The sequence below is a fragment of the Myotis myotis genome, unplaced genomic scaffold (genome assembly GCF_014108235.1).
Source record: "Myotis myotis isolate mMyoMyo1 unplaced genomic scaffold, mMyoMyo1.p scaffold_m19_p_10, whole genome shotgun sequence".
Taxonomy (NCBI): domain Eukaryota; kingdom Metazoa; phylum Chordata; class Mammalia; order Chiroptera; family Vespertilionidae; genus Myotis; species Myotis myotis.
Window position 1 is genome coordinate 40,752,905 of NW_023416314.1, and position 24,387 is coordinate 40,777,291.

Here is a 24,387-nt window from a genome sequence, read left to right on the forward strand (position 1 = left end):
AGGAAGGGGGAAGTGAGAGCCCCAGAAAGCAACCGAGGCCCAGTTCCTGGGGACTGTGCAAAGACAGAACCACCACCACCCAGGTAGGCGTCTCTACCGTTGCCAGGTGGGGACAAAGGTAAGAGTTCCCATCCCTCTTCCAGCCACACCTCCAGAATACAGCCTGACGGAACCAGCTCAAGGCACTTGAGTATTTGCTCCAGGAACCTCCCCGATTGCCCTCCTCCTACACTCTCTTCCTACAATGAGGGTCCCAAGCCCCAACTCTGGCCCTTTAGTCCACATCAGTTGTGAATTATTTTTTCACCTCTGGACCCCCATCCCTAGCTTTCTCGTTGCAGACCTGAGCACAGAGGCAGACAGACAAGGCCTGGGTGAAAGGGGATATTTACAGACCAATATAAATAATGAAGGCCTGGACCTGACTCTTACTTGGGGCTACAAGAGCAACAGGATCCCTCAGAACTGTTAATGTGCAGACACTGGGCTCACATACTTTCTCGGCAACAGCTCCTTTATATTTCACAACCCTGAGGGAGGGAAGGATTGTTAGCCCCATTTTAATGAGGAGAAAGATTGAGAGCAGTCAAGCAACGGCTTCCTTTCACATAGTGAGTAGGTGAGCTGATGTTGAAACCCAGGTTTCATTTCTCTAATCTGAAGGAATCCAAAAACTGCCCCAGCTGGTTTGGCTCAGTGGATAGAGCATTGGCCTGTGGACAGAAGGGTCCCAGGTTCGATTCTAGTCAAGGGCACATGCCCGGGTTGCCAGCTCAATTCCCAGTAGGGGGCGTGCAGGAGGCAGCTGATTAATGGTTCTCATGAATGTTTCTCTCTCTCTCTCTCTACCTCTCCCTTCCTCTCTGAAATCTATATATATGGATCCTATATAATAAAAGGCTAATATGCAAATCAACTGAATGGCGGAACAACCAGTTGCTATGATGCACAATGACCACCAGGGGGCAGACGTTCAATGAAGGAGCTGCCTCCTGGTGGTCAGTGCGCTCCTGCAGGGGGAGCGCTGCTCAGCCAGAAGCCCTGAGCTGGGCTAAAGTCTGGGGAGCCCCGTGGCAGTGGCGGGAGCCTCTCCTGCTGCTTCCACAGCAGTCAGACATCCCCCAAGGGCTCCCGGACTGCGAGAGGGCACAGGCCAGGCTGAGGGACCCCACCCCCAGTGCACAAATTTCATGCACCAGGCTTGCATATGCATATATATATATATATATATATATATGCAGGAATCCCAAAACTATGGAATCTCTCCACTGTGCACCCACAAACTCACAACCAAAATAATTCATCAGACACAAATATGTCTGTCTGTTTATTAGAACTGGCTGTCAGAGGAACCCCAAGCCCCACATGAGGAACTGGTTGACAGAGGGATGGGTAATGCATGGAGGCAAGCTTAGGGCTTCATTTGTGGACCTGTGCTGAGTCAAAACTGATCCTTGTGCCTCAAAGCTGGGGACAGACAGAGGGGACCTCTGGGAAGAGCTGGACTCAGTCAAGGAGCCAGAGTTGCAGCATCAGAGCCAGGCTGAGCAGAAGAGGCCCAGTCCCATGGAGCATGGCCCCAGAAGTCATGGCCAAGGCATAGAACCTCGCCACCTCTTCATTGGGGTTGCCCTGGGCCGGCTCAAACCACATCTGGATGCAGCGGCCACTCCCTCGGCTGTATTGGCTGACCCGGTAGGAGTGACTCCAGAGGCCCTCACACAGGGCCGCAGGAGTGGGGAAGTAGGACTCGAATGTGCGACAGACGGCCTCAGCTGGACACTTGTTAGATCCTGCAGGGGGAGAGAGGATAGACACGGACCTCCAGCCCTGCTTACCTGAGAGAGATTCAGGCAATCCCAATCCTCACACCGCCTTTGCCCAAACCCCACCTCCATCTCCCCACCCACCCAGCCCTCACCTGAGGTCCAGTTCCAGCCCTTGTGCCAGTCACTCTTGCAGGTGTAGGAGGTGCGGCAGTCTTCCCACCAGCTCTCACAGTCCTCTTTGCACAGGGGCACGTTCCGGAAACGCTCTCTGCGCCAGCTGTCGTTCACCTGGGTGGGAGGTAATATGAGAAGGTTCCTCAGCCAGGCCTGTTGGCAGCCACAGCTTTGACTGAGCTGGAGGGCAGCCTGCTGGGGCGGGGCGGGGTGGGGTGGGGTGAGGACACCCCTGTACCTGCTGGATCCAGGGCCCCAGGTTGGGGGAGCACTCATAGAGACAGGTGTCCTGGATGAAGTGGCGCTTGCAGGCGGGCTCCATCTTGCCACAGTGGTCCCAGTTGAAGTTATACAGGAGGGAGGTGTCCTTGTGCAGCTCCTGGCTGGTGCTGACAGAGCAGCAGGCATTCTTCCTCCAGGGAGTGCACTGGGGGGGAGGACACAGCACTGAGTGCCCCCTGCCGCCAACCTCTGCCACCTCCAGCCTCTCCCCACTTGGTTCCTGCTCTCCAGCCCCAGGCAGGTTGTTCTGGAAACACTCACTGTGAGGACCTCTCTGTTCTTAGCCTCCAGGAACTCTTATCTTAGAGGACACTCAATTGCAACAGTGTGATTAGGGGGTTGTGGGAGCCTGGGAGAAACCCTGTCTTGGGAGGACAAAAAAATTATCCTATACAATAAAGAGGTGATATGCAAATTTACTGTCACGCCCTCGCACAAGATGCCCCCCCCCATGTGGCCAAAGATGGCTGCCCCCATGTGGTCACAAGATGGCTGGCAGGGGAGGGCAGTTGTGGGCTATCAGGCCAGCAGGGGAGGGAGGGCAGTTGGGGGTGACCGGGCCAGCAGAGGAGGGAAGTTAGGGGTGACCAGGCTGGCAGGGGAGGGTAGTTGGGGGCGACTGGGCCAGCAGGGGAGGGCAATTAAGGACGACCAGGCTGGCAGGGGAGGGCAGTTGGGGGCAGTCGGCCTGGCAGGGGAGCAGTTAGGTGTTGATCAGGCTGGCAGGGTCAGTGGTTAGGGGGTGATCAGGCTGGCAGGCAGAAGTGGTTAGGGGCAATCAGGCAGGCAGGCAGACGAGCGGTTGGGAGCCAGCAGTCCTGGATTATGAGAGGGATGTCCCACAGGGATCAGGCTAAACCGGCAGTCGGACATCCCCTGAGAGGTCCCAGATTGGAGAGGGTGCAGGCTGGGCTGAGGGACAACACCCTCCTCCCCCCGCCCCCCCCCCCCGCCCCGCCCCATGCACAAATTTCATGCACTGGGCCTCTAGTCATTTATAAAGGCCTTAACACTTTATAAAAAGTTCTTAAATCTATTCATGAAAAAATTATTACTGAGTAGCTATTCTATGCCATCCACTGTTGTAGACAGAGTACAGCACACAAGGAAACAGAGAGAAATATGTGTTCATGGATCTTACATTCTGGTCAGGGGAGACAGACAGTAAGACACTAAAAGGGGAAAATGTGATATGGAAGGATATGATCAATTATATAGGGACGTTTACAGCAGGGAATGAGTCTGTGGAGAATGGGGTGATTGTTGAAATTTAAAATACTAGTAAGGTGGTTTGAAAAGCCTCATTGCAAGGTGACATTTTCAGTAAAGAAGGAAAGAGCCCTGACCAGGTAGCTCAGTTTGGTTAGAGCATCACCCTGATATGCCAAGGTTGTGGGTTTGAACCCAGTCAGGGCACATATAAGAATCAACCAATTAATGCATATGTAAGTGAAAAAACAAATAAATGTTTCTCTCTCTCTCACTTACTGTGTCTCTCCCTTTCTCTCTCTAACATCAATAATTTTTTTAAAAAAAAAAAAAAAGGGAGGAAAGAAAGTGAGCAATACAGTAATCTATTGTTGAATGACCATATTCTCAGCAAGTATTAAGATCTGTGTCTCTCCCCCCCCCCCCCATGGAAAGGACAGTATCAGAAACACAGAAACATTTGCTTAATAACGTGAAAAACGTATTTATGATTTCCTGATCTAAACTGAATTACATCTTTCATGTGAACACACCTTAGTTACCCGATTTTCCAGGACAACACAAACCATGAGATGGAAGGCTGTACTATATGTTTTATATTACTAGAGTTAATCCTATTGTAGAAAATTGTCTCCTCAATGGCAACACTGCTTGCAGTGGTTCTCAACCTTCCTAATGCCGCGACCCTTTAATACAGTTCCTCATGTTGTGGTGACCCCCAACCATAAAATTATTTTCGTTGCTACTTCATAACTGTAATTTTGCTACTGTTATGAATTGTAATGTAAATATCTGATATGCAGGATGTATTTTCATTGTTCGCGACCCACAGGTATTTAAGTTGCCAATAGAGTACACTTGTATAAATCTTCATTTGAGGCTGCCCCATTCATGTGCTGTTTCACAAGGACTTCTAATGTAGCCATACCAGAGAATTGACATATGAAATGTAGTTGGGGTGTGTTTTTTTTTTTTTTTTTTTTTTTTATGAATTGCTTTCTTTTTGCTTCTCCTTTGCATTATAGGTAATTATGTTGATATTTTTAAATTAATAGATTCTAGTAGCTTTGAACTTCATTCCAGGATAGAAAAGAGAGTCTAAACAATATTTTTCCTAAAAAGGAACTAGGGAAACTAATAGGGTGCAACCAAATGGCATAATTTTTTAAAGAATGTGTGAAGGTACTGCACCTCTGCCTCATGTTGCAGTCATAAGAGGCCTTCTCCTTTGCCCCTAGCACTCCATGGGACGGGCACATAGTCAGAGTAGGAAAACCATCCTCCCCCAAACCCCTGGAGGTGTCCGCCCGTCCTACCCCACCACGAGGGCTAGTCATGTCCAGGTTCTCTGTGTGTCCATAGGCTCCTCTGGGCCTCAGTTTCCACATTTGTGTCATGAGGAAAATGTCATCTGCCTACCTCAGAGGACCACCGCAAAAGTGAGATCATGGACAGAAAGCACATGACACCTGGTAGGTAGGTACTCATTAAGTGATCATTGCATGTGATTGCTGATATGGTATCCTGTTCTGAGGAGGCCACCCCGAAAATCTCCTAAACCACTCCCGACCTTTACCTTCTCAGCAGTAATCAGAACATGGGGTGTCTGGCCCCTCAACCCTTCCCGCACCACCCTCAGGTCCTCTTCCCTGTCAGAACCAGTCCCCTCCCCAACCACAGCCCCACTGCAGCCATACCTGGCCATGCAGCTTGTCCTCAGGGCCTGGCTTTGTCTTGTGGTGTTTGGCGTCCATGCAGACGTTGAGCAGGTCTGTCCTGTCTCTGGCACTGCACACGGGGGCTGAAAACCAGGCCAGCAGCAGCAGAGGCGGCATCAGTTTCCAGGCCATGTCTTTCTGTCCCTGCAGAGGAAGCTGTGGTTAGGGAAGGGAGGCCTGAGGAGAGAGCCCATGCCGCGTGCTCCCTTCACCCCCTCCTCAGTCTCCCCATCTGCATAGTGAAGGATGGGGCCAGACCCTGTTCCTTCAGTGCTGGGTCCTGACACTGAGATAGATGAGGATGGCAAAGGGGGCTCCCTCACCCCATTCTTGGAGGGTTCAGAGGTAGATCTGGGGTTTGTAGGTGGGTCCTCAGGGACAGCACCCAAGTTGGAGAAGAATGCTTGAACCCACTCATTCTCTCTGGATTTTACCTTTTTAAAAAAAGTAATTAAATGGTTTAGGTCCCTACTTCCTGGAAAGGGCCAGGGACCCACAGCACCCTTATGCTGTGTTCTGCAAGGGCCCTGCCATTAGACCCTGGATCACCTGGGTTCCCATGGCAGCTTAGGAACCCTGTTTGCCTGGGGAAGGCAGTGGCCCAGCTCTGCTGAGTTCTCCACATCAGCCTGAGGATCAAAGGATGTAACACAAACAGGACTGGTTTAATGATACAGAAGTGGAAATGGTCTTTTTTTTTTATCTTTAAAAAAGGAAAGTTTTTATTGATTGTTAGAAAGAGGAAGGGAGAGGGAGAGAGAGAAACATCAATGAGCTGCCTGCTGCACAACCCCTACTGGGGATCGATCCCACAACCCGGGCGTGTGCCCTGACCAGGATCATGCAGCAACCTCTTGGTGCATGGGATGATGCCCAACCAAATGAGCCACACCAGCCAGGGCAAGAGCGGTGGCTTTCAAACAGCTTTGCTCCCTCATATTTCTTCCCCATTTCCTGAAAGCCTTTCCTCCCTCCACCCCATCAGGACTCTGGCCCCTCAGCTCTCTGAGAGCTGGACTAATGCCCCAGATCGCCACCTGACTCCTCAGAAAACAAATGCAGACACCCTTGGACTGAGCAGAAGGACAACATAAAAGTCTCCCGTGTTAAAGGAGCCTACCCGACAGGCACTGAGTGGCATGGGCGGCACCCGGAAAAAGTGACAGCCCCTTGTCTGTCCAAGACTGCCCGCCACCCACCCCACCCATTACAGATCTGTTTCTTTGGGCTTAGTCGCTGAAGTACTAAGAGTTGATAGTGAAGACCCATTCCTCTCCCTCACCATTCCCTCACGCAGTTGATCACCAAGCCCTGGCAAGGGTCCCTCCAAATACCTTTCCAGAATTCACTTCCCTGGCTCTGTGTTTGGGGTCAGTTCACTCCTCCAATTTCATCCCCTTCAAGTCATCTTTCCCACAGGAGCCAGGGTGGTCTTTCTAAAGAAAGACGTGCCCCTCCCCTACCCACACACCCACCAAGTCCCCCCAGTGCCCTGTCACCCTTCCCTCCTGAGGGCATCTTGCCTGAGCCTCCTCTGCTGCTGGGAGCACACACAGCTGTGTCTGGACTGGCCTCTCTCGGGGCTGCAACAGCTCCAGGACCCTGGACTCCCCAGTGGTCTCTGTCCTCAGGGCAGGATGACTGTAGAGCTCTGAATGTGCTTACGCAGAATGTACCCTGCGGTTAGCAATTTCTGCTTCCACCTCCTTCCTTCTTTTCCAGACCCCTCTGTGTTCCAGGCTTCCTTAGTCTGTCAAATTAGCTAATTTTATATGATTTCATCTCTTTATTTGTTAATTTACTTATTCCAGGATCCACACATTCAACATTCATGACAATATAGAGAAACACTCACCTTCTCGGGGAATCTGATTTTTTGTACCTTTTTTTTAAAAAATATATTTTTTATTGATTTCAGAGAGGAAGGGAGAAGAAGAGAGAGATAGAAATATCAATGATGAGAGAGAATTATCAATGGGCTGCCTCCTGCACGCCTCCCACTGGGGATCAGGCCTAAAACCCAGGTATGTGCCCTTGATCAGAACCATACTGGGACTCTTCAGTCCACAGGCCAACGCTCTATCCACTGAGCCAAACCGGCTCGGGCGGGAATCTGATTTTTTAGGTTCCCCAACTGGCTGTTAGGATAAAGCTAACTTGAGGGGAATGAGGCAAGGAGGGGAAAAACCCAGGCTTTAGGGTCAGGCCTTGGGATCCAGTAATAGCTCCATCCCTCTCATAACCTTGGTAAATATCACTAAACCTTGCTGAGCTTTTGCTGGCTCATCAGAAAATTGTTGAGAATTTAACTGGAAAAGCCTGCCACATACCAGGTAGGCTTAAATGACAACTATCATGTTAATTTGTGCGCAGTGAAGTAGACAGAGGTAGAAGTTGAGGTTCAGAAGTCTAGGTACACAGAGAAAAGTTGTATCATATCTGATCAAATATACTATCTCACCAGATAACATTTCTTCAAACATAAATAAGGAATTTTTTATAATCTTTTGAAAATTGTGGTAGAATACATATTATATAAAATATACCGTCTTCACCATTTTTATGTGTCCAGTTCTGTTAAGTACATTCATGTTGTTGTGCAACCAGTCTCTGGTAAACTCATTTTGTAACACTGAAACGATTCCCATTAAGCAACTACTCCTGATTTCCTCCTTCCGCCAATCCTTAGCAACCATCGTTTGACTTTCTGTCTCTATGAATGTGACTACTCCGGATACCTTCTTTAAGTGGAAACATGTTCTTTTGTAACTAGCCTCTTTGACTACATTACAGTCATAAAGTTCATCCATTTATCAGAATGTCAGTCCATTTTATAGCTGAATAATATTTCATTCTATGGATATACCACATTTTACTTATGGATACTTGCGTTGCTTCCAACTTTTGGTATTGTGAAGAACACTGCTATGAGCAGGGGTGTACAAATATCTCTACAGGACCCTGCCTGCTGTTCTTTTGGGTACATACCCAGAAGTGGAAGAGCTGGATCATATGATAATTCTATTTTTAACATTTGAGGAACTGTCATACTATTTTCCATAGCAGCTGGAGAATTTTACATTCCCATCAACAGTGTACAAGAGTTCCAATTTCTTCCCATTCTTGACAACACTTGTTATTTTCTGTTGGATTTTTTTCAAAAAATAGAAGCCATCCTAATAGATGTCAGGTGAAATCTCATTGTAGTTTTGATTTGCATTTCCCTAATGATTAGTGACATTGAATAACTTTTCATATACCTATTGGTCATTTGTACATCTTCTTTGGACTTCATTTTCAAGTCCTTTTCCCATTTTTAAATCAGGTTATATGTGTTGTTGTTTTTTTGTTGAGTTGAAGGATTAGCTCCTTGTTAAATATATGATTTGCAAATATTTTCTCCTGTTCTGTAGGTTTCCTTTTCACTCTAATTGTTCACTGATGCACAGAAGTTTTTAATTTTGATGGAATTCAATTTAATTCTTTTTTTCTTCAGTTGCCTATACTTTCATTCTTCTATCCAAGAAGTCATTGCCTAATACAATGTCATAAAGCTCTTGCCCTGTGCTTTCTTAAGGAGTTTTAATGGTTTTGGCTTTTATAATTAGGTCTTTGATCCATTTTGAGTTAAATTTTGTAGATAGAGTACAATAAGGGCTGAAAGTAATTTTTTTTTTTTGCATGTGAATATCCAGGTGTGTGCCAGCATCATATTTTGAAAGTGCTACTCTTTGAATTGTTATTTATTGCATTGAATTGTCTTGACACCATTGTCAAAAATCTGGACTCAGGCCCTAACCGGTTTGGCTCAGTGGATAGAGCATCGGCCTGCAGACTGAAGCGTCCCGGGTTCAATTCCAGTCAAGGGCATGTCCCTTGGTTGCGGGCACATCCCCAGTGGAGGATGTGCAGGAAGCGGCTGATCAATGTTTCTCTCTCATCATCAATGTTTCTAACTCTCTATCTCTCTCCATTCCTCTCTGTAAAAAAATCAATAAAATATATTTTTTTAAAAACCTGGACTCTACGTTCTGTTCCATTGATGTGACATCTATCCTCATGCTACTACCACACTGTCCTGGTTATTGCGGTTTTGTAATAAGTTTTGAAATTGGAAAGTGTGCGTCTTCCAATCTGGTGCTGTCTTAAGATTGTTTGAGCTATTCTGGGTCTCTGGCATGTCCATATAGATTTTAGGTTCATATTGTCTATTTCTCAAAAAAAGTCAGCTGGAATTTTGGTAAGGGTTGATTTGAATCTATAGAGCAACTTGGGGAGAATTGCCTTTTAACAAAAGTGCCATCTGATTGATGAATATGGAATGACTTTCCATTTATTAGCTTTTTAATTTCTTTCAACAATGTGTAGTTTTCAGTGTACAAGTCTTTTAGTTTCTTAAATGTATTTTGATGTGTTTTGTTCTTTTTTATACTATTTGAATGGAACTCTAATCTTTTTTTTTTTTATTTTTTTTATATATTTTTTTTTATTGCTTAAAGTATTACAAAGGGTATTACATATGTGTCCATTTTATCCCCCCACCCTAGACAATCCCCTAGCCTCCCCTATCCCCCAATGTCTTATGTCCACTGGTTATGCTTATATGCATGCATACAAGTCCTTTAGTTGATCTCTTACCCCCCTACCTCCTGCCCCCCAACCCTCCCCGGCCTTCCTGCTGCAGTTTGACAATCTGTTTGAGGCAGCTCTGCCTCTGTATCTATTATTGTTCAAAAGTTTATAATGGTCTCTATTATCCATGAATGAGTGAGATCATGTGGTATTTTTCCTTCATTGACTGGCTTATTTCACTTAGCATAATGCTCTCCAGTTCCATCCATGACGTTGCAAATGGTAAGAGTTCCTTCCTTTTTAGAGCAGCGTAGTATTCCATCGTGTAGATGTACCATAGTTTTCTAATCCATTCATCTACTGATGGGCACTTAGGCTGTTTCCAGATCTTAGCTATGGTGAATTGTGCTGCTATGAACATAGGGGTGCATATATCCTTTCTGATTGGTGTTTCTGGTTTCTTGGGATATATTCCTAGAAGTGGGATCACAGGGTCAAATGGGAGTTCCATTTTCAGTTTTTTAAGGAAACTCCATACTGTCTTCCATAGTGGCTGCACCAGTCTGCATTCCCACCAGCAGTGCACAAGTGTTCCTTTTTCTCCACATCCTCTCCAGCACTTGTCGTTTGTTGATTTGTTGATGATAGCCAGTCTGACAGGTGTGAGATGGTACCTCATTGTTGTTTTGATTTGCATCTCTCGGATGATTAGTGACTTTGAGCATGTTTTCATATGTCTCTTGGCTTTCTGAATGTCCTCTTTTGAAAGGTGTCTATTTAGGTCCTTTGCCCATTTTTTGATTGGATTGTTTATCTTCCTTTTGTTAAGTTGTATGAGTTCCCTATAAATTTTGGAGATTAGGCCCTTATCAGATATGACATTGGCAAATATGTTTTCCCACACAGTGGGTTTTCTCGTTGTTTTGTTGATGGTTTCTTTTGCTGTGCAGAAGCTTTTTATTTTGATGTAGTCCCATTTGTTCATTTTCTCTTTCGTTTCAAGTGCCCTAGGAGCTGTATCAGTGAAGAAATTGCTTCGGCATATGTCTGAGATTTTGTTGCCTTTGGAATCTTCTAGAATTTTTATGGTTTCCTGTCGTACATTTAAGTCCTTTATCCATTTTGAGTTTATTTTTGTGTATGGTGTAAGTTGGTGGTCTAGTTTCATTTTATTGCATATATCTGTCCAATTTTCCCAACACCATTTATTGAAGAGACTATCTTGGCTCCATTGTATGTTCTTGCCTCCTTTGTCAAATATTAATTGAGCATATTGGTTCGGGCCGATTTCTGGGCTCTCTATTCTATTCCATTGATCTATATGCCTATTCTTGTGCCAGTACCAGGCAGTTTTGAGAACAGTGGCTTTGTAATACAACTTGATATCTGGTATTGAGATCCCACCTACTTTGGTCTTTTTCAGGATTGCTGCAGCTATTCGGGGTCTTTTTTTATTCCAGATGAATTTTTGGAGAGTTCGTTCCAGGTCTGTGAAATATTCCGTTGGTATTTTAATGGGAAGTGCGTTGAATTTATAGATTGCTTTGGGTAGTATGGACATTTTAATGATGTTGATTCTACCAATCCATGAACATGGTATGTTCTTCCATCTGTTTATGTCTTCCTCTATATCTTTTTTCAACGTCCTGTAGTTTTCTGAGTAGAGGTCTTTTACCTCTTTAGTTAAGTTTATTCCTAGGTAGCTTAATTTTTTTGGTGCGATGGTAAACGGGATTGTTTTTATAATCTCTCTTTCTGAAAGTTCACTATTGGTGTATAGAAATGCCTTGGATTTCTTGGGGTTAATTTTGTATCCTGCTACATTGCCAAATTCATGTATTAAGTCCAGTAGCTTTTTGATGGACTCTCTAGGGTTTTGTATGTATAATATCATGTCGTCTGCAAATAAGGACAGTTTTACTTCCTCTTTTCCAATTTGGATGCCTTTTATTTCTTCTTCTTGCCGAATTGCAATGGCTAACACTTCCAGTACTATGTTGAACAGGAGTGGTGAGAGGGGGCAACCCTGTCTTGTTCCTGTTCTTAGGGCAAATGGTGTTAGTTTTTGTCCATTGAGTATGATGTTGGCTGTGGGCCTGTCATATATGGCTTTTATTATGTTGAGGTATGATCCTTCTACTCCCACCTTGCTGAGAGCTTTTATCAAAAATGGGTGTTGAATTTTGTCAAATGCTTTTTCTGCATCAATTGATATGACCATGTGGTTTCTTTCTTTCAATTTGTTTATGTGATGTATCACGTTTATTGATTTGCGGATATTGTACCATCCTTGCATCCCTGGGATAAATCCTACTTGGTCATGGTGTATGATCTTTCTGATGTACTGCTGGATCCGATTTGCTAAGATTTTGTTGAGGATTTTGGCATCTATGTTCATGAGGGATATTGGCCTGTAATTCTCTTTCATTGTGTTGTCTTTACCTGGTTTTGGTATTAGGGTGATGCTGGCTTCATAGAATGAGCTTGGAAGTGTTCCTTCCTCTTGAATTTTTTGTAGTAGTCTGAGGAGGATAGGTTTTAGTTCTTCCTTGAATGTTTGGTAAAACTCCCCTGTGAAGCCGTCTGGTCCTGGGCTTTTGTTTGATGGAAGCTTTTTGATGACTGCTTCAATTTCTTCCATAGTTATTGGCCTGTTGAGATTTTTAGATTCTTCCTGATTGAGTTTTGGAATGTTGTATTTTTCTAGGAATTTGTCCATTTCCTCCAGGTTGTCTAGTTTGTTGGAGTAGAGCTGTCCATAGTATTTTTTAACAATCATTTGTATTTCTGTGGGGTCTGTTGTTATTTCGCCTCTATCGTTTCTGATTTTGTTTATTGGGGTCCTCTCTCTTTGCTTCTTGGTGAGTCTGACTAGAGGTTTGTCAATCTTGTTTATCCTTTCAAAGAACCAGCTCTTGGTTTCATTGATTTTCTGTATTGTTTTTTTGGTCTCTATGTCATTTATTTCTGCTCTAATCTTTATTATCTCCTTCCTTCTGCTCACTCTGGGGTTTTCTTGTTGGTCACTTTCTAATGTCACTTGCTCTCTTTCTAATTCTTTGAGTTGTAGAGTTAGATGATTTACTACCATTTTTTCTTGTTTTTTGAGATAGGCCTGTAGAGCTATAAACTTCCCTCTCAGTACTGCTTTCATTGTGTCCCATAGGTTTTGGATTGTTGTGTTTTCATTGTCATTATTTTCCAGGATGTTTCGAATTTCTTCTTTGATTTCATTGGTAACCCAATCAATATTTAATAGCATGCCATTCAGCTTCCAGGTGTTTGAGTATTTTGGGTTGTTTTTATTGTAGTTTATTTCTAATGTTATGCCATCGTGGTCTGCGAAGACGCTTTTTATGATTTCAATTTTCTTGAATTTGGGGATACTTTGCTTGTGACCCAATATATGGTCTATTTTTGAATATGTCTTATGAGCATTTGAGTAGAATGTATATTCCCTGGCTTTCGGGTGAAGTGTTCTGAAGATGTCTATTAAGTCCATCTGATCTAGTGAGTCATTTAGGATTGCTGTATCTTTGCTGATTGTTTGTCTAGAGGACTTATCCAGTGCTGTCAGTGGTGTATTAAAGTCCCCTACTATGATTGTATTGTTGTCAATCTCTCCTTTGATATCTTCCAGGAGCTTTTTTATGAATTTGGGTGCTCCTGCATTGGGTGCATATATGTTTACCAGGGTTATATCTTCTTGTTGTATTGATCCCTTTAGTATTATGAAGTGGCCTTCCTTATCTCTTGTTATGGCCTTCACTTTGAGGTCTATTTTGTCCGATATAAGTATTGCTACCCCAGCTTTCTTTTCCTTTCCATTTGCCTGAAAGATATTTTTCTATCCTTTCACTTTCAGTCTGTGTGAGTCCCTTCTAATGAGGTGGGTTTCTTGTAGACAGCAGATGTATGGGTCATGTTTTTTTATCCATTCAGCCACTCGATGTCTTTTGTTTGGAGCATTTAGTCCGTTTACGTTTAAAGTTATTATTGAAAGGTACTTGTTTGTAGGCATTTCTGTTTTTGTGTGGCTGTTTTCTTTCTGAGCTTTTTATTTCTTATTTTTATACCAGTCCCTTTAGCATTCCTTGCATTGCTGGCTTGGTGGTGATAAACTCCCTTAGCCTTTTTTTGTCTGTGAAGCTTCTTATATCCCCTTCAAGTTTGAATGATAGCCTTGCTGGATAGAGTATTCTTGGATTCAGTCCTTTGCTTGGCATCACTTTGTAAATTTCCGTCCATTCTTTTCTGGCCTGATGTGTTTCTGTTGAGAAATCATTTGATAATCTAATGGGAGATCCCTTGTATGTAACTTTCTGTCTCTCTCTTGCAGCCTGTAAGATTCTCTCTTTGTCCTGAACATTTGCCATGGTAATTATGATGTGTCTTGGTGTGGGTCTTTTCGGGTTCACCTTGTTTGGGACTCTCTGGGCTTGTGTGACTTTTTTCTTCCCCACCTCAGGGAAGTTTTCTGATATTATTTCTTCTAATAGGTTTTCTAATCCTTGTTCATCCTTCTGTTGTTCTGGTACCCCTATTATTCGTATGTTGTTTCGTTTCATGTTGTCCCAAAGCTCCCTTAGGCTCTCCTCCTGTCTTTTCATTTTTTTCTCCAATTGCAGTACATTTTGGGTGTGTTTTGCTTCCTTGTCTTCTAATTCACTAATTCGGTCCTCTGCTTCTCCTAGTCTACTGTTGATACTTTCAATGGAGTTTTTCATTGCAGCTATATCACTCTTCATTTCTTCTTGGGTCTTACTTAGTTTGTTGATTTTTTCATCTGTTTCTTCTAGCTTCTTCCATATGTTATCGATTTTTTCATCTGTTTCTTCCTGCTTCTTGCAGAGGTTGTCGATTTTTTCCTCCATCCGGTTTATGCACTCTAGGACCCTTATTCTGAATTCTTTTTCTGTCATGTTGCATGCCTCTGTATTACTTAGCTGCTTTTCTGGAGAGTCCTCCTTCTCTTTCCTTTGGGGGTTTCTTTGTCTACCCATGTTTGATCTCACTGACATATCTAGACGTTGAGTCGTTCAGTGGCTGCTCCCTTGGTGGCAGTGACTCCTTGGTCTGTGGTTGCTCTTCGGGCGGTTGCGGTAGCAGCTGCTCTTCAGTTGGCAGCAGCTCCTCTGGTGGGTGCTGTTCACAGCTGTGGTGGCTCTTCTGACTGGTGGGGCGAGGTTTCACGTACAGCTGCTGTTCCTCAGCAGAGGGTGTGGTGCTCAGGAGGTTGCTGTTGCTTGGATCTGCTGCGTTGATTTAAAGGCACAAAATACAACACAACAAGGCACCACGTACCAGGCACTATACACAAATATATTCACGATATTAATAACCCCAAATAAAGGTGACCACCTGAATTGAGAGAATTAGGGGATAAGGAAGAAGGAAGAGAAAAAGATAAAAGAGAAAAAAGAAAAGAAAAGTAGGGACCAAAAAAAGGAGTGCAAAAATGAAATTGGGAAAAAGGAGGGGGGAAAATAAAAGCGAGAAAGAAAGAAAGAAAGAAAAGAAAGAAAGAAAAAAAAAAGAGCGAAAAGAGAGAATGAAGTGGAAGAGGGGAAGAGACTTTTTTATATGAGGCGAATACTCCTATAGAACAGCCATTAATCCCAACAAATTCCAGCAACAGCTTCCTGGAGATGAATGCAAACTAGAAACAACCAATAATATAACGATGAAAATAGAATGGAGAAGACTAATCCCAAAATAAAATAAAGAGAAAATAAAATGGCACTTAAAAAAAAATGGTAAAATGGTAGCAGTAATAATACTGGTTAAAAATAAGAAGGTAGTTATTAAAAGGGTAAAATCAGGTGATGGAAAAAAGAAGAAAAAAAAAGAAGAAGAGAAAAAAAAAAGAAAAAAAATTGGTTTCTTAGTTAAAAGGTGAAAAAAGAAAAAAATATTGCAGTAGTGAAGGTCCTTCGGTTCTTCTATTCTTCAGTGTGGCTCGCCTTAGACCTGCCAGGTATTCAGGAGAGTGTTGAGTTTCCCTGCGATACACTGTTCCTCTGTATTGTAAACCACAGTCCTTATTTTAAAGCACGCCGCATTTGTTTCCCAGACTGCCTTATTTTGTGTTTAGCAAAGAGTCAGTTTGTGGGTCAGCCTCTGGGTGGCTGTGTTCTGGGGTTGGCCTCTGAGGCTATAGGGCCTCTCTGTCCAGTGGAAGTTCACTGCCCAGAGCTGGCTACGTAATAGTTACCGGTGCTGTGTTGTTGCTGGGATTCGGAACTCTAATCTTAAATTCATTGTTGTATTGTTCACTGATAGTGTACAGAAATACAGGGTTTTTTTTCTTAATATTCATTGGAGGATATTTTTCCCATCGATTTTAGAGAGAGTGGAATGGAGGCAGGAAAAGAGGGAGGAAGGGAGAGAGAGAGAGAGACATGGATGTGAGAGACACACATCGATTGGTTGCCTCACGCAAGGGCTCTGACCAGGGGCCTGGAATCTAACCTGCAACCAGGTCTTTTGCTATTCTGAGTCTTTTGTTTTCTGTTCCCTTGACAGAGAATCGATCCAGAAACCCTTTGGTGCATGGGCTGGTGCTCTAACCACAGAGTATACCGGCTAGGGCCAATTTATTTATTTATTTATTTATTTATTTATTTATTTATTTATTTATATTATACACTAGAGGCCCGGTGCATGAAATTCATGCACTGGAGGGGGGGCGGGTCCCTCAGCCTGGCCTACCCCGTCTCACAGTCCGGGAGCCCTCAGGGGCAGGAGGCGACCCAGCGATCAGGGGAAGGCGACACCCCATCACACCTCTGCTGCTGCCACTGCCAGCAGCACAAGCCTCAGCCAGCCCTGGTTACCTGCGCCTCGGGCCGGCCCTGGGCGGCTGGTCAGCCACCATCTGAGGGGTGGTGGACTCCGGAGGCAGGCGCACAGAGTGGCCAGGCCTGCCCCCAGGCTGCGTGCCTGCTGCCCCGGTAGGGCTGAGGGGACTGGGCGCCGCCATCTTGTGGCTGTGGGCGCCGCCATCTTTAAGAGCAGGGCAGTCAATTAGCATATTCCCTCCTTCTTGGCTGTGGGCACCTCATCTTTGCAACAATGTGAGGGTCAATTAGCATATTCCCTCTTGATTAGATAGGATTTTTTATTCATTTCAGAGAGGAAGGGAGAGGGAGAGAGAGCTAGAAACATCAATGATGAGAGAGAATCATTGATTGGCTGCCTCCTGCATGCCCCACACTGGGGATTGAGCCCACAACCCAGGCATGTACCCTGACCGGGAATTAAACCGTGATCTCCTGGTTGACACTTAACCTCTGAGCCATGCCGGCTGGGCAGGCCAATTTATTTTTATATATAGATCTGGTGTCTTATAAATTTGCTGAATTCACCTATTAGTAATACAATGTTTTATAGATTCCTTAGGATTTTTTATATACAATGTCATACCATCTGTGAATAGAAATAGTTTTATTTTTTGTTTGCAATCTGGATGACTTTTATTTCTTTTTCTTAAAAATATATTTTTATTGATTTCAGAGAGGAAGAGAGAGGGAGAGAGAGATAGAAACATCAATCATGAGAAAGAATCATTGATTGGCTGCCTCCTGCACACCCCCCTCTGGGGATCGAGCCCACAACCCAGGGAATGTGCCCTTGACTGGAATCAAACCTGGGACCCTTTCGTCTGCAGGCTAACACTCTATCCACTGAACCAAACCAGCTAGGGCGATTTCTTTTTCTTGACTGACAGCCCTAGCTAAAACCTTCAGTAAAATGTTGAATAAACATGATAAGAGTAAAAACAAAACAAAAATAAAACATGATGAGAGTGGCTATTCATGTCATTCCTGATCTTAGAGGGAAAGTCTTTTGGCACTAAGTGTGACGTTAACAGTGGGTTTTTCATAGATGTTCTTTATAAGGTTGGGAAATTTACCTTTTTTTCAAACTTATTTTTTTTTTAAATATATTTTATTGATTTTTTACAGAGAGGAAGGGAGAGAGATAGAGAGTTAGAAACATCGATGAGAGAGAAACATCGATCAGCTGCCTCCTGCACATCCCCCACTGGGGATATGCCCGCAACCCAGGTACATGCCCTTCACTGGAATCGAACCTGGGACCCCTCAGTCCGCAGGCCGACGCTCTATCCACTGAGCCAAACCGGTTTCGGCTCAAACTTATTTATTGTTTGTTTTGGTGTGTTTTTGTTTTGTTTTTGTCATGAAAGGACTTTATATTTTGTCAAATGATATTTCTGCCTCAATTGAGATGATCATGTGGGTTTTGCCCTTCATTCTAGTCATATGGTGTTTTATTAAATCAACTGTCTTTTGGATGTTAAACCAACTTGCATTCCTGAGGTTACTCCTGCTTGGTTATGGTGTGTAATATCTTTGACATGTTGCTAAATTCAGTTCACTAGTATTTTGTAGAGGAGAGTTATGACTTTATTTAAAATGGATATTGGGGTGTAGTTTTCTTCAATATGGATCTGCTTTTGGGCTCTCCATTCTGTTCCATTAATCTATTTGTTTATTCTTTGCCAATACCCACTATTTTGATGACTGTCTTTATAGTAAGTCTTGAAGTCAGGTAATATCAGTTCTCCAACTTTGTTTTTCTCTTTCAATATTGTGTTGGCTATTCTGAGTCTTTTGTTTCTCCATATAAACTGTAGGATCTGTTAATATCTACAAAATAACTTAATGGAATTTTGATTAGATTACTTGAATCTATAGATCAAATTGGGAATAACTGGCATCATGACAATATTGAATCTTCTTATTTATGAACATGAACTATCTCTCTATTTATTTAGTCCTTGTATTTTGTTCATCAGAGTTTTGTAGTTTTCTTTATATAGATCTTGTACATATTTGGTTAGGTTTATACATAAATATTTCATTTTTCTGGATGCTAATGTAAATTATGTTTTTTGTGTTTTTTATTTCAAATTCCACTTGTTTGTTGCTAGTATACGGAAAGGCAATTGACTTTTTAAAAAATATATTTTTATTAATTTCAGAGAGGAAGGACGAGGGAGAGAGATATAGAAACATCAATGATGAGAGAGAATCATTGATTGGCTGCCTCCTGCACGCTCCCCACTGGGGATCGAGCCCGCAACCTGGGCATGTGCCCTTGACTGGAATTGAACTTGGGACCCCCCGCCCGAGTCCACAGGTCCACGCACTATCCACTGAGCCAAACAAGCTAGGGCAGCAATTGAATTTTGTTTATTAATCTGTATCCTGCAATCTTGCTATAATCACTTATTATTTCCAGGAAATTTTTTGTCAGATTTTTTGCATTTTCTACATAGAAGAACAAGCCATCTATGAACAAAGATAATTTTATTTTTTCCTTCCCAAACTGTGTATTTTTTATGTCCTTTCCTTATTTTATTGCATTATCTGGAACTTCTAGTATGATGTTGAAGGGGAGTGGGAGAGGGAAAATCCTTGCCTTGTACCTGATCTTAGTGGGAAAGCTCCCAGTTTCTTACCATTAATTATGATTAGGATTTTTAAAATATCAAGTTGAAGTTCTAGTAAATTTTTAAGTTTAATTATTATACTCCAGGTTTTCTATTTGATTTTTTTTTAAATAATTTATATCTCGTCCTGGCTGGTGTTCCTCAGTGGTTAGGGTGTAAGCCCACACACCAAAGGGTCATGGGTTCAATTCCCCATCAAGGGAATGTACCTGGGTTTCAGGTTCACTCCCCTCCCCTGGTAGGGAGTGGGGCACGTGTGGGAGGCAACCAATCGATGTGTGTTTCTCACATTGTCCCTGTTTCTCTCTCTCTCCCTCCCTCCCCTCCTCTCTCCCTCCCTGCCTTCCACTCTCTGAAATGCAATAGAAAAAAATGTCCTCAGGACAGGATTAACAACAACAACAAAAATTTATATCTCTTTATTGATAGTCTCCTTTTGGTTAGACATCATTTTTATATTTTTCCTGACTCCTTTAGACATAGTTGCCTCTAGTTCATTTTTATAATAGACTAGAGGCCCAGTGCACAAAAATTTGTGCACTCGGGGGGGGGGGGGGTGGAGAGGAGGTCCCTCAGCCCGGCCTGTGCCCTCTTGCAGTCTGGGAACCCTCGGGAGATAACGACCTGCTGGCTTAGGCCTGCTCCCGGGTGGCAGAGGGCAGGCCCAATCCCTAGGTGCAGCCCCTGGTCGGGCTCAGAGCAGGGCCGATTGGGGAGTTGGGGTGCCGCCCCCTGTCATGCACAGAGCAGGACCGATCGGGAGGTTGCAATGCCACCCCTAGTCATGCTCAGGGTAGGGCCGATTGGGGGGTTGGGGCACTGCCCCCTGTCACACTCAAAGCAGGGTCGATAGGAGGTTGCGGCGCCACCCCCTGTCATGAACAGAGCAGGGCCGATCAGGGGGTTGGGGCACTGCCCCCTGTCACGCACAGAGCAGGGCCAATCAGGGGGTTGAGGAGCTCCCCCCTGTCACTCACAGAACAGGGCCGATAGGGGAGTTGGGGCACCGCCCCCTGTCACACACAGAGCAGGGCAGATCAGGGGGTTGGGGTGCCGCCACTGTCACACTCAGGGCAGGGCCGATGGGGGGGGGGGGGGGGTTGGGGCGCCGCACCCTGTCACACACAGAGCCACAGGGCAATCAGGGGGTTGGGGAGCTCCCCGCTGTCAAGCACAGAGCAGGGCTGATCAGGGGGTTGAGGAGCTCCCCCCTGTCACGAACAGAGCAGGGCGGATAGGGAGGATGTGGCCCCGCCCCCTGTCACACACAGAGCCGCAGGGCGATCAGGGGGTTTGGTCGCTACCCCCTGTCACGCTGATCCCGGTTCTGGGAGGCCTCGCAGCTCCGCTGATCCCGGTGCTGAGAGGCATATTACCCTTTTACTATATAGGATAGAAGCCTGGTGCGCGGGTGGGGGCCAGCTGGTTTGCCCTGAAGGGTGTCCTGGATCAGGGTGGGGCTCCCGCTTGGGTGCCTGGCCAGCCTGGGTGAGGGGATGATGGCTGTTTGCATCTGGTCACACACCCTTTAGGGTGGGGGTCCCCACTGGGGTGCCTGGCCAGCCTGGGTGAGGGGCTGAGGGCCGTTTTCAGGCTGACGGGTGACTGAAGCTCCCAACCTGTCCTTTTTTCCTTTTTTTTTATTCTGGGCCAGCTTTAGCTCTGAGGCTCGGCTCCAGCTATGAGACCTCCGCTGCTGAAAGCAGGTTTCTGGCCTTTGTTTACCTTCTGTATTTGAAACAATGTTGCGGTCCTGCTGGCTGAAGCCCGGGGGTTTTGTTTAGCTTCTATATTTGTTACAGTGTTGCTTAGAGTGCAGCTGAGAGGCCGGCAAGGCAGGTGGGGAAGCTTGGCTTCCTCCGTCACTGAAGCAAGCAAGCCTCCCTGTTCGCGTCAGCTGCCTGGCTGCCGGCCACCATCTTGGCTGGCAGTTAATTTGCATATCGCCCTGATTAGCCAATGGGAAGGGTAGCGGTCGTATGCTAATTACCATGTTTCTCTTTTATTAGATAGGATGATTTAAAAACTGTCTAATAAGTTCAACATAAGGGACAATAGCTGTTGACTGCTTTTTTTCTCCTTATATAGGTCATACTCTCCCATTTCTTTGCATGTCTTATCGTGTTGGGGAACAGTGTAAAAACTGGTAATTTTAAATGATATAATATGGCATCTTTGGAAATTAGATACTCCCAAGGCTCATATTTGTTCCTGTTTGTTTGTTGATTGATGTTCAAGGACTAAATCTGTAAAGCCTGTTTTCTTTGTCATGTGTGGTCACTGTCATTTCTGCCATTTAGCTTAGTGGTCAGCTAATGAGTGGACAGAGATTTCCTTAAATGTCTTCCACTCTTTGCCAAGGGATTCTGTGTGTTGCTTCAGGCAAGCCTTCAAAGCTCTGAAAGTTTACTCTTCCTTATCCCTCATTTCCTGCTTCACCCAGGCCTTAAGGTTATTAGAATTGAGAGACTGGGGCCTTTTCATGTGTTTCCTGGGTTTACATACAGTTTTGCAAACACATATGGATTTCTAGACCCCCAGGTATGTCAGAGCTTTTCAAAGCCTTCTATCTACATGTCCTTCCTAATATTTCTTTTAAGTTTTTTGGCCAGCTTCTGGTTTGTCTCAATTGGTTTTCCTGCCCCAGGGAGTTGGGATGTCTAACAGTTTGCTGATGATTGTTTGGACAAACACCTAGGGATGGGCCTTCTCACTGTGTGAGCTCTGAGTCAGTCAATAAGACTAGCACTATGAATGGGGCTCTTACCAGGTCCTGCCAGACAAATCAGTGACATTTCTCTAGAGATGGGGCTTTTGGAGGAATTCCACACCCACTCTGCCCCCTCTAGTGGCTACTAGGCTTCTCTTTTTCACAGTTACGATAGTCCTGAGACAACTGGTTTTGAAGGCTACCAGAGTTTGGGAGAGGAGGATGGGGGGAAAGCAAGTCAAAATGCCAAGAGCTTGCTGTTTCCTACTCAGATTCAGCCATTTTTCTGAAATAAGTGCTCCTTAGATTTAGAAAGTTTGGGTTAATTTTCAGACTTCTGGGAAAGTTGAGTTTGATGTCTTGCCAGTGTTCTTGCTTTCATGGAGGAATGGATTTTCATATGCCATCCTCTGCCATTTCAGGAGTGCATATTTAGGTTACTTTTACTTTAAGAGGCATAAAGCTTTTAGAAATGTTGGCCACTCTTATGAAGAAGTGGTCTTTGAGTATACATTCTGCACTTAACATGAAGAAATAAGTTCTTTTTTGTTTCCAGTGTTTTCCCTTATAGCAGTGTTAAGATCCTTACCCAACCGGACTGTGAACGTTTACTTTGCAGGAAACACATTAATTTTCATTTTATTTTGTGCTGGCTCACTCATGTCGTGCTCTTAGGTCATGATACAAGACAGTATGTTTCCTCACTTCTAGAGAAGTTAAAACTCTTAATGACAATGTTATAAGATAGAGTTCTCTTATTAATGAGACAGCCAAGACTCAGGCTATTTCCTGCCAACACTTCCTACAGTGGTCTTCTCTAAATCAGGCCCTACATTCAGGACAATAAAACTTATCAAGGCGTATTTTACACCGAAATCACCCTGGCACTTCCCGAACAGCTGCTAGAATACACCAAAAATGTGCTCTCTAATAAAGAAGTATTCAAGAAGGAATGCTAAAAATAATCAAATGTAATTGGTATGCTCCACGTTTGTAAAATTAGCTTCTCAGTATTATAAGAGCTGCCCTGTTCATAGTGTCCACAATGTGGAGGAAGATGACAGCAAAGGGAGGAGCTCATTTCTTTGAGATGAGTTTTATACAAGGTAAAGGGTTCTGACCGAATGGTCAGTTATTGTGGACTTTTTCAAATGGGTAAAATCACACTCATGTTCACAGGCAAGGGCTTGCATGATCACTGCCAACAAGTTTATTTTCAAGATGATTTGATGCCTTTATTTAAAATCACCTTTTAGCCCGGCCAGTGTGGCTCAGTGGTTGAACATTGACCTATGAACCAGGAGGTCACAGTTCAATTCCCGGTCAGGGCACATGCCTGGGTTGCGGGTTTAATACCCAGCAGGGAGCATGCAGGAGACAGCTGATCAATGATTCTCTCTCATTATTGATGTTTGTATCTCTCTCTCTCCCTCTCCCTTCCTCTCTGAAATCAGTAAAAAATAGTATATAAAATAAAATCACCTTTTATTATTGATAGGAATCTGGGTGCACATCTTACAAAATAGACTGTAAGGCACTCAAGATTTCCAAATATCTATCACCCACAGAGCTCTGGCAAATAGAGGAGATAAATGGAATTATCAAAAATAAGTTAGGTAGCCCAGCTAGCATGGCTCAATGGTTGAGCATTGACCTATTAACCAGGAGGTCACGGTTTGATTTCCAGTCAGGGTTGTGGGCTCAATCCCCAGTAGGGGGCGTGTAGGAGGCAGCTGATCAGTGATTCTCAGTATTGATGTTCCTATCTCTCTCTCCCTCTCCCTTTGTCTCTGAAATCAATAACAATATATGTTTAAAAATAAGTTGGGTAAAGTGGTTGAGAAAACTAACTCTCCTTGTCTACTTCTCCTTCCTCAGGTTCTATAATATGTTCTCTTGAAAGTAGCCATCAACTGAGACCTCATGAATCCCTTCCTCAGGAGGTTCATGCTCTGTTCTCTCTTTCATTCTGCTGTTGGAAATGAATACGTTGATCAGATCATTTGGTCCTTTTAACAAGTGGTTTCTATTCTCTCCTTTTGTTTCCCTACAGATCCTGCCATAATTGACTGATGGAAAAATAGACTCATGGGTCTGACATCACCCCCATAAACCAACACTTGAATAATTCAACCTATCAGAGCCCTGGTTCTTGTCCAGAAAAATTCCAGCCCCAAAGCAAAAGATTTCTCTGGAGGGAAATGCTCACCCACAAACAGGTAAAAAGAAATAGTGAAGTTGACAAAGGATATGATTGTGCTTATTATGTCGGTATTTTTGGTAATGTGCTTCATGTTCTTTTTTTAATTAGTCATATGATGCAGCCCTTTTCTTTCCCCTGGCTCTGATCGCTAACCCTCAATTTAGCAGACCACACTTATGCCAACTGGGATAAACACTCCTTCTAAAAAATTTTTTTGGTCAGGGGCTACGTTTTTAAATGTCTCAACTGGTATTGTCAACTTCCAGAGGTTC

At 44.1% G+C, this 24,387-nt stretch overlaps 1 protein-coding gene and 1 long non-coding RNA gene across 3 annotated transcripts in view; one reads left to right on the forward strand and one right to left on the reverse strand.

Annotated features, from left to right (window-relative positions):
• Positions 1 to 1,296: 1,296 nt before the first annotated feature.
• FOLR2 (folate receptor beta) lies at positions 1,297 to 6,829 on the reverse strand. Of its 2 annotated transcripts, none has more exons than XM_036325102.1 (5): positions 6,676 to 6,829; positions 5,132 to 5,296; positions 2,182 to 2,370; positions 1,922 to 2,057; positions 1,297 to 1,793 (listed from the first exon to the last, which is right to left on the reverse strand). In XM_036325102.1, exons 2-5 carry the CDS (start codon positions 5,282 to 5,284, stop codon positions 1,507 to 1,509), a joined length of 765 nt encoding a protein of 254 aa, XP_036180995.1. In that variant the 5' UTR covers positions 5,285 to 5,296; positions 6,676 to 6,829; the 3' UTR covers positions 1,297 to 1,506. The 2 variants fall into 2 exon arrangements, with proteins under 2 accessions (XP_036180995.1, XP_036180996.1); XM_036325103.1 differs by having other exon boundaries at positions 5,132 to 5,308; positions 6,676 to 6,812.
• Positions 4,719 to 24,387, forward strand: part of LOC118664702 — a 47,417-nt gene continuing 27,748 nt past the window's right edge. The window contains exons 1-2 of the long non-coding RNA XR_004970391.1: positions 4,719 to 4,910; positions 23,966 to 24,131. This is a non-coding gene — a long non-coding RNA (uncharacterized LOC118664702). The remainder of the gene's footprint in view (positions 4,911 to 23,965; positions 24,132 to 24,387) is intronic.